Here is a 9,994-nt window from a genome sequence, read left to right as displayed (position 1 = left end):
GGGATAGCTACGACAGTGATTCTTGTGTGAGGTGGGCACCGAGTTGGAAAATTAGGACAAACTTGCACACAGCAATGGATAAGAAAGCAAAATGGGGAATAATGTTTTATGATTTATAGTGTGGGGAGGAACACAATGGCTATCAATGGACATTTTTCTAGAAGTAAAACTTCAGGCAGATTTAAATGGACAGGGTTTGCTTGAATGAAGAATGAAATATGGCTCAGGCAGCACTCAGAACCAGAAGAGGGTCAGAGAGCCATGCCTATTAGCATAGGAGGTTCTACTGACTGGTTTTATGTCATCTTGACACAAGCTTCAGTCATCTGAGAGGCGGGAACCCCATCTGAGAAAGTGCCTCCCTGGTAACTTGGGCTGTAGGCAAGCCTGTAAGGCATTTTCTTTTCTTTTTTCCCCTGTTTTTATTAACTAAATTTTTTCATTTAATTTACATCTGACTGCAGTTTTCCCTCCCTCCTCTCCTTCCATCCCCCCTTCCTCCCCCCTCCTTCAACTCCTCTGTTTCTGTTTGGAAAGAGGCAGGCCTCCCGTGGGTGTCAACAAAGCGTGGTATATCAAGTTGAGGCAGGACTATGCTCCTCCCTTTGTACTGAGGTATTGAGGCTGGGCAAGGCATCCCAGCATGGAAATAGGTTCCCAAAGGCCAGCTCAAGCTTTGGGGATAGCCCATGATCCTACTGCTAGGAGTCCCATAAACAGACCAAGCTACACAACTGTTACATATATGTAGAGGGCCCATGCAGGCTCCTTAGTTGTCAGTCCCACGAGCTCAGGTCAGCTGTCTCTGTGGGATCCCCTGTGATGACCTTGACTCTCCTGGCTAGTACAACCCTTCCTTTCTCTCTTCAAGAGGATTCCTGGAGCTTTGCAACAGCTTACAGCAGTTACTGGATGAAGGCTCTTTGAAGACAATTGAGGTAGTCATCAATCTGACCACAGGGGACAGCCAGTTCAGGCACCTTCTCCCCTATTGCTAGGACTCTTGGCTGGGGTTATCCTTGTGAATTCCTGAGAGTTTCCCTGGAATCGGGTATTTCTCTGAACCCGAAATGCCCCCCCTCATCAAGACGTCTCTTTCATTACTCTACCTATCCATCCCACCACAACCTGCCTGACACAATCTCTCATGCCCTCCACCCTCAATTTACCCAGGTGATCACTTCTATTTCCCCTTCCCAGGGAAATCCATGGTTTTCTCTTAGGATCCTCCTTGTTACTGAGCCTCTCAGAAGCTGTGGGTTGTAGCCTTCAAGCTAATATCCACTTATGAGTGAGTCTATACCATGTTTGTCTTTCTGGGTTTGGGTTATCTCACTTGGGGTTTTTTTTTCCATTCCATTCACTTGCCTGCAAATTTCACGATGTTATTTTTTTTTCACAGCTGAGTAATACTTCACTGTGTAAATGCCCCACATTTTCCTTATCCATTCTTCCACTGATGGACATCTTAGGTTGTTTCCAGGTTCTGGCTGTTACAAATGCTTCTATGAACATAGGTGAACAGGTGTTCATGTGGTATGGCTGAGCATCCTTTGGGTATATACCCAAGAGTGGTATAGCTGAGTCTTGAGGCAGATTGGTTCCCAATTTTCTGAGAAACTGCCATATCAATTTCCAAAGTGGTTGTGTAAGTTTAGACTCATGCCGGCAATGGAGGAGTGCTCCCCTTACTCCACATCCTGTCCACCGTAAGTTGCCGGCAATGGAGGAGTGTTCCCCTTACTCCACATCCTGTCCACCGTAAGTTGCCATTTGTGGTTTTGATCTTGGCCACTCTGACAGGTGCAAGATGGAATCTCAGAGTAATTTTGATTTGAATTTTCCTGATGGCTAAAAATGTTGAACAATTCTTTAAGTTTATCTCAACCATTTGAGATTCTTCTGTTGAGAATTCTGTGTTTAGGTCTGTGCCCCAGTTTTTAGATTGGATTATTTGGTATTGTGATGCCTAGTTTCTTGAGTTCTTTATATATTTTGGAGGTCAGTCCTCTGTCAGGTGTGGGGTGGGTGAAGATCTTTTCCTATTCTGTAGGCTGCTGTTTTGTCCTATTGACCACATCCTTTGCCTTACAGAAGATTTTAAGTTCCAGGAGGTCCCATTTATTAATTATTGATCTTAGTGTCTGTGCTACTGGTGCTCTATTCAAGAAGTTGTCTTCTGTGGTAAGGCATTTTCTTAATTAGCGATCAGTGTGGGATGTCCCAATCCATTGTAGGTATTTCCACCCCTGGGCTGGTGGTCCTGGTCTCTATAAGAAAGCAAGCTGAGCAAGCCATGTGGAGCAAGCCAGTTAGCAACACCCCTCCATGGCCTCTGCATCAACTGCCACCTCCAGGTTCCTGACCTGTTTTGAATTCTTACCTTGACTTTCTTCTATGATGAACAATGACATGGAAGTACAAGCCAGATCAACCCTATCCTCCCAGAGATGCATTTGATCATAGTGTTTCATCACGGCCATGGTAATTCTGACTAACAGAGAAGCTGACAAACCAGATACTAACAAAGTAAGAAACCTCACCTAAGTGGCTACAGCTGGTGCTGCTTTTTGCGGTAGATGACTTGCCCGGAATGTGCCAAGCCCTGGGTAGAATCTTCAGCTACACACACACATAAAACCATAAACAAAATATTTAGTATAGTACTCAAAAGACAGAAAAAGGGAATAAAAAAGAAGGAAGAAAGGAAGAAAGAGAAGGATAAAACCCCAGTTACCATGGTAAAGGTAGGAACATCTCACTCATGTACATTTGGATGACATCAATGATGCCAAAATGTTATATGATATTGATCAGTTTTCCAACAGCAACAGGCCTCTTGCGACAAGGTCACTTTTAAGGGTTTGGCCCCGGGCCCCAGAAGGGTCCTGTGTTAGCAGCCTGGCTTTCAGCTGGACACTCTCAGGGCTGGCACCTTTAAGATGTGAGGACTAGTGGAGGTTGTCAGATAGGGGACACGTGTAGCACACCCCTACAGGGAACCGTAAGTCCCAGAACCTTCTTTGTCACTGCTTGGCCCCAAGATGAGTAGTTTTATCTTGCCATGTGCTTCCTGCTGTTACATACTGCTTTGACCAGGTGGAAAAGCAATGGGCCTGACAATCAGGGTCTGAACTCACCCAATTCATGAGCCAAACAACCCTTTTCCCTTTATGGTTTGGTTATCTCCTGTGTTTGAGTGGTTTTGTCTATTTGTTTCGTTGGGGTTTGTGATGAGGCTTTTCTGTATAACCCTGACTGGACTTGAAGATGGTAATCCTCCCACCTCCCCACCCAGCCACCCCCACCCCGGTCCACTGCCTCAGTCTCCCAATTGCTAGGATGGCAGGTGTGAGCCACCATGACCAGCTGGGCACTCACCCAACTACCCCCACTCCCCTACCCCCACTGCGTTCCACTGCCTCAGTTTCCCAAATGCTGGGATTGCAGGTGTGAGCCACTGTGACCAGCTGGGCATTGTAATGGCAAGTTGACCATGTGAATTTGGGTTTGACTTTACTAAATGTACACGAGGAAGAAAATCCCCTTAGCCAAATGTTGAGACGAATAAAAATAGAGCATATTAGTGGGGGGTCACAGGGGGGTCACACTTGCAATTCTAGCAGTTGGGAGGCTAAAGCAGGAGGAGGCTACCAATGTTTTGGCTGACTTGATGCTCCACAGTGAGCTGAAGGTAAACCTGGGCTACAGAATGTTCCAAGAAGATAGTCTGTTTCATCGAATTCAGATGCATAGCCTGTGGAACATCTGGATTGGGGACGTTAAAAAGTAGAGAGGAATGGACACACTGCATCTGGAAAGGCTGATGTTTGGCCAATTCGACCAGAATGATGGTGTTTAGGAAGCTGAACTGGTAAGATTAGGGGAGTCTAAGCTTAGAGTCTTGCACACCAGGGTCAGTCTGAAATGCGCTGTTTTAATTCTTTTCAAGATATTCCTCTCCTTTCCACAAACTCTAAGCTGGTGACTGTGCTGGCTGGATTCAGACACATATGATGGCATTGTATGTCTATCATGAAACAACTGTCATCATCTGAGAAGAAGAAATGCCTCCCTCACATCTGGCTGTGCACCAGCCTGGAGAGCATTTTCCTAATGCGTAACTAACGGGGGAGGGCCCAGTCTATTGTGGGTGGTGCCATCCCTGGACTGACGATCCTGGATTCTATAAGAACACAGACCAAGGAAGCCATGAGGAGCAAGCAGCATTCCTTCATGGCCTCCACATCAGTTGCTGCCTCTGGGTTCCTACCTTGTTTGAGTTCCTGTCTCTACTTCCTTTGAGAATGAACAGCGATATGGAAGTTAAAGCTTTTCCTCCCCAACATGCTTTTTGGTCATGGTGTTTTACCATAGTGATAGAAATCTTAACGAAGACAGTAATCTAACGAGAAATATGGAAGTCTGTGTTCTTGGAGTTCTTAATAAATATCTTTGTGCTACCTCATTGAAATATTTTTTTCCTTTACAAAGCAACCAAACCAAACAAAACAAAATTAAAAAAACCAACCAATCATCCAAAAAAACAAACTAAAAAAACCAACAAAACAAAAGACCAAACAAACAAAAAAACCTTTAAAGTATTAATTTGCCCCTGTACTGTCTCTTGGGCCCAGTACCATGACAGTACCTTAATCTCTAACAGTGTTAAGCCAACAGTCTCTCATCCCAATGCATGCAGCATGTTTGATGGCTTCCCAGCATCGTCTTCCCACCTCACCGGCGATGTCACCTAGAATTCTAGGTCAGGGTTCTGCGCCGCCGCCATGGCCGACGTGGAGGACGGCGAGGAACCGTGCGTGTTGTCCTCGCACTCCGGGACTGCAGGCTCCAGGCCGGGGGGCGACAAGATGTTCTCTCTCAAGAAGTGGAACGCGGTAGCCATGTGGAGCTGGGACGTTGAGTGCGACACCTGCGCCATCTGCAGGGTCCAGGTGATGGATGCCTGTCTTAGATGTCAAGCTGAAAACAAACAAGAGGACTGTGTTGTGGTCTGGGGAGAATGTAATCATTCCTTTCACAACTGCTGCATGTCCCTGTGGGTGAAACAGAACAATCGCTGCCCTCTCTGCCAGCAGGACTGGGTGGTTCAAAGAATTGGCAAGTGAGAGGTGGCAGAAGACTCTGGCGAGGTTGGCGACCTGGATGACCTTGCTGTCAAGTTACTGGACAAAGACTAGACACTCCAGTGGATTAAGTCTTCAGATAGAAAGAGTGGTGTGCAGTCTTGAGATTCATCCAGGGCATGGTTTAGCATGTTTAATTTTGAGAAAATCTGTACAATTAAGATAATTTATTAAAATGGCCTTTCCTAAAAAAAAAAAAAGAATTCTAGGTCAGATGCTCCTGGCGAATTAGGACAACTAGAGGTCACGCAGACATCACCTTCTGCAGCCCCGCTGAGGCTCTAGTTTGTGGTTATGGCTTCCTGTTTGCTGAGCCCGAATTCTTGACGTCTTCACGCTGTTTCTTAACGTGTTCGCAATTTCTCCCAGTACGCTTTTGCTCAAAGCAGAATTGTCTGTTTGCTAACCCCCCAACACCTTTTCTTTAATTCCTCTGACATTTGTGCATAGGTTGACGTGGACATGCGTGCTAAATACTCATGACAGAAAACAACCTGTTGTAAACACACATGAAGAAGACCTTTTGGCTTTTTGCCTCTGAGAACTGGAATAAAACGGCCGTTCTACCTGACTGTCTTAGTTTCTCAGTGACTAACCCGTCTGCAGTTAATAGACCTCTTTCTCTGCTATCGCAATCCTTCCTAGGGAATCTGCTTACTCTTGTGTTAACATGGGTATTCTAGTTTAATAGCCCGTCTCTAATGACCTCTGTCTCCTTGTATCCACATTCTTAATTGTCCTTGCCTATATTATGCCAAAGTTGGTCTGTGTGACAAAATGTGGCAAAGTTAATAGCCTTAACTTCTAGCTGAACAAGCTTCTGTCATGCCCCCTCCCTTTCCCTCTTCTGTCTCTCATCATTTTCTCCCAGGGAAGTTATGCCATGAGCCGTCCTATGGAAGAGAAACTAAAACCTCCACTGTGTAAGCAGGCTTGGGTGTAGATCGTTAGGCCCAGCAAAGGCTAACACCTTGCTAGTGACGTAGCCTCCTGATCAGACACACCCAACTAAATTTCAGTTAATATGTTAGAGAACAGTGAACAGCTTGTACATCTAGCCTTTATTTTTACTTTTGGTCAATGAGTGTTGGCCTGCATGAGTGTATGCCACATGGGTACTTGGTGTTCTTAGAGGCCAGAAGAAGGCATCGGATCTCTTGGAACTGGAGTTGCAGATGGCTGTGAGGTCCCGTGTGGGCACTGGGAATCAAACCTGGGTCCTCTGCAAGAGTTGAGGTCTCTCAGCTGCTGAGGATCTCCCCAAACCCCATCTGGCTTTCTTTGGATTTTCATGGTGTTTTGAGAACCCCAAGACTCAGTGGTTGCCTGAAAATACCAGACTCAACGGGTTATCACAGCCATAGAGACTATATTGTGACCGGACTGCAGATAAAGCCATCGGTAAGACATTTTCCCTGGACTGACAGAGCGCACAGCGCTCAGCACAGGTTCTGGAGTCTTCGTCAGAGGATACGAGTCCTGTGCATCCTCTCTGGCAGCAATCAATAGGAGTGTGTGTCCAGACGCACGTCGGAACCTCTGCGTTCAAGGCTTTTGACGTGCTGGTCACGTCACAATAGCACAACTTTCTAAGCAGCTGAAGCTTGAAACCCCAAGGCTGAACCTGGTATGGATCGTTAATCACAGTATTTGTGCAAAACAGCCTGACCAACTGCTGAGGCGCAGCTCCATTGCTCTAGGTGTACCAACAAAAGCATCAATCCTTAGCACCCAAGGGTGATATTCCTGGTACCAGTCAATCGTAGCTCCACTACTCCTGGACACGTGCAAGGAATAAACAAACAGATGCTGTCAACCAAGGCTGTGTTCACAATGGTGCTTTGCTTAGCCAGTACCTACTGCCAAAAGATAAAGGAATAAGTGTAGGGGTGGATAATTCTCACCCCTACCCTTCGTCTTCCAGCTTAGACATTAAAGGGTACAAAGTCCAGAGGAACATTCTCCGCTGTGTTCTGCAAGAATTCCTGCCTCACAGGATCACACAAGGAAAGAAATGTTCCCTTTGGAGGGAGCAGTTTGTTACACAGCAGCCGATGACATATACAGGAGTGTTTTCCTCTTCTAGACCTGGCAATTTTTAATTGAATTATTGATGTGAATATTATGTCTCAGGACACCAAGTTTTGTGGACTTTTATTAAATCAAACCAAAGTCCTCTTTCCTTGTGAGCTGTGCTGCGAGACTACCAGGGTCTTCTCGATGAGCACCTGCAGGTTTGGGTTCAGGGAAGACCTTACACATCAGGTTCTTTATCCTCGGCACTAAACGTATAAGTTTAAGGAGGCTACTTGAGGGATTGCAAAGTTTTATTTATTTATTGTTTTGAAATAGAAATGGTGTTTCAGGCTCAGGAGATTACTTGCTTTCATATATTTCTTTGTTTTGCAATCCTTTGAAAAATATCCATACCTTCCCCAGCCGTGTCTTACTGTTCTATGGTTGTGAAGAGATGCTCTGACCAAGGCAGTTCTTATGAAAGAAAGGAACTGGGGGCTTGCTTACAGTTTCCGAGGTTCCACTTGTTATCGCCATGGTGGAGAGCATGGAGACACATAGGCAGGCACTGGATCAGTAACTGAGAGCAATATCCTTTTCCTTAGGGAGAACGAGAGACTGGAGCTAGCGCCAGTTTTCAAAACCTCAAAGCCCACCTCCAGGGACGCTTCCTCAAAGGCCACACCTCCTAATCCTTTTCAAATAGTGCCACTATCTGGTCACTAAGCATTAAGATATATGAGCCTGGGGCTGGAGAGATGGCTCAGCGGTTAAGAGCATTGCTTGTTCTTCCAAAGGTCCTGAGTTCAATTCCCAGAAACCACATGGTGGCTCACAACCATCTGTCATGAGGTCTGGTGCCCTCTTCTGGCCTGCAGACAGAATATTGTATACATAATAAATAAATAAATAAATAAATAAATAAATAAATAAATATTTAAAAAAAGATATATGAGCCCATGGGGGACATTCTTATTCAAACCTCCACAGCTTGTGAACAGGCTTGGTCCATTAGCTGGCATTTGCCACTGCCTGGTCTGCAAAGTTCTTTCCAGGGCGTTTCCCCACTCTGTCTGAAAGGATCATGCAATCTTCCTAATTTTACACGAGTATCGCTTTTCTGCATACTGACTTTTAAGTGCTTTCTTCTATATATTAGCACCTAGGCAAAGACTTGGGGGGACCACACTCCATTTCCAGGGCGCTGTCTCTCTCAGCACCCCCTCTTCTCTGACACTCAAGGATGCAGATCCCAGCTATCTCAGTGTCTTATAACTCTGCTCGTTCTTCTTCTTCTTCTTTTTTTTTTTTTTTGGTTTTTCGAGACAGGGTTTCTCTGTGGCTTTGGAGCCTGTCCTGGAACTAGCTCTTGTAGACCAGGCTGGCCTCGAACTCACAGAGATCCGCCTGCCTCTGCCTCCCGAGTGCTGGGATTAAAGGCATGCGCCACCATAGCCCGGCTCTCTGCTCGTTCTTTTCCCTGCTTGTCGAGACGGCGGGTCCTGTTTGGATCCCTCGCTGTGTTGTCATTTTCTTGCTTGTTCATTCTCTTGTGTGTTGGTTGCACCCATTTTGCACATAAAGGTGCCACTGAAACCGATCGGCTCTTCTTAAAGTCTCCCGTGTTTAAGCTACGCCATATCATCAGCTATATAGGTCGTCATCAGTGCCAGGCACGAAAATGCTTCCATGACTGCAGACTTACAAGACTTTCTACTTGATCTTAGTTCAACTAAGAAACTATAAAAAATTTTCCTATTCACCGTGCCCAGTAGTGGAAAATATACTTTGGATGGCGATTGTTTACGTTCTAAGATAGCCTATTTTACTGTTGAGTAGCAATAATTATCAGAGAATGTACTTTATCAATATCAGTTCTCGTTGACTTTGTGTGTAGCTGAGCTTTCCTTGCAGGTTCATAACTGATTCTGTCTACAGGCGCATGCTGAGTGTGTGTACCGTGTGCGGGCTAGGCTCTGTGCCAAACCTGCGGCTGCAGGGCTGAGCTAAGGATCGGGTGTCACGTGAGCTTCGTGTACCTTCCGGTTAGTGGGAAAGGTAGAGGGTAAGAAAAATATGCAAATAATATGTGTAAAATGACAGGGAGACAAGTGGCCTGCACAGGGAGGATGTGACAGCCCTGTAGAGGATTGGATGTCAGCACGACGGGGTGACAAGCCATGAGGTGATGTCTGAAGGCCAAGTAGGAGTAGAAAATAATCGGAAAAAGATGTGGAGGCTGCCACGAAGAGGGATTGGCCTAGCTAAGTGTTCAGGGCTAAAGAGCAATTAGTTTTCAGTTTAAATGGGGCACTTTCAGAAAGTCCTGTGGAACGTTCTATTCACAATCTCGGAAACACATGGATGTTATCAAAAGCACGCTGCTGACTGCTTGAGCAATCTTGTGGACAGGCAGATAGGTCAGCGTGGAAGCGTTCCTCCCTGCTCCTTTGAATCATTTCATTGTTCCTGTCTCAGCTTTCTCAGGGCCAGAAGATTACAGGTCTTGGAGACTTTCTTTACCAAAGAAGTAGAATTGAGAGACCCAAAATTAAGCGTGGACTTGACATTGATATTTCCTTAGTTTCAGAGTGAATAAATCTACCTGCTGTCATGAGGTTCCAGGCACAGGGGCCTGGCTATACAATGGCGTGCTTTAAAAAGACTTCATGGCCCATGTAGAAACACGAACTCTTAAATATTCTCCAGATCCAAAGATTTTGAGTTCATTAAAATCTTGGCTTAGACCTGGGAACAACCTAAATGCCCCTCGACTGAAGAATGGATAAGGAAAATGTGGCACATTTACACAATGGAATACTGCAAGCAGA

The 9,994-nt window shown here is 45.6% G+C and overlaps 1 protein-coding gene across 1 annotated transcript; it reads left to right on the top strand.

The window, feature by feature from the left end:
- Nucleotides 1-4,777: 4,777 nt before the first annotated feature.
- On the top strand, nt 4,778-5,332 carry LOC142839744 (RING-box protein 2). Its single transcript, XM_075956024.1, has one exon. It carries the CDS (start codon nt 4,788-4,790, stop codon nt 5,127-5,129), a length of 342 nt encoding a protein of 113 aa, XP_075812139.1. The 5' UTR covers nt 4,778-4,787; the 3' UTR covers nt 5,130-5,332.
- The last annotated feature ends 4,662 nt before the right edge of the window (nt 5,333-9,994 follow it).

The sequence above is a fragment of the Microtus pennsylvanicus genome, chromosome 22, assembly GCF_037038515.1.
Source record: "Microtus pennsylvanicus isolate mMicPen1 chromosome 22, mMicPen1.hap1, whole genome shotgun sequence".
Classification (NCBI taxonomy): domain Eukaryota; kingdom Metazoa; phylum Chordata; class Mammalia; order Rodentia; family Cricetidae; genus Microtus; species Microtus pennsylvanicus.
The sequence above is the reverse complement of the archived record's forward strand: the minus strand, read 5'-3'. Positions and strand labels throughout refer to the sequence as shown.

Excerpts from the sequence above, each read along its gene's own strand:
- LOC142839744 (XM_075956024.1), top strand. The coding sequence starts at position 4,788 with ATGGCCGACGTGGAGGACGGCGAGGAACCGTGCGTGTTGTCCTCGCAC.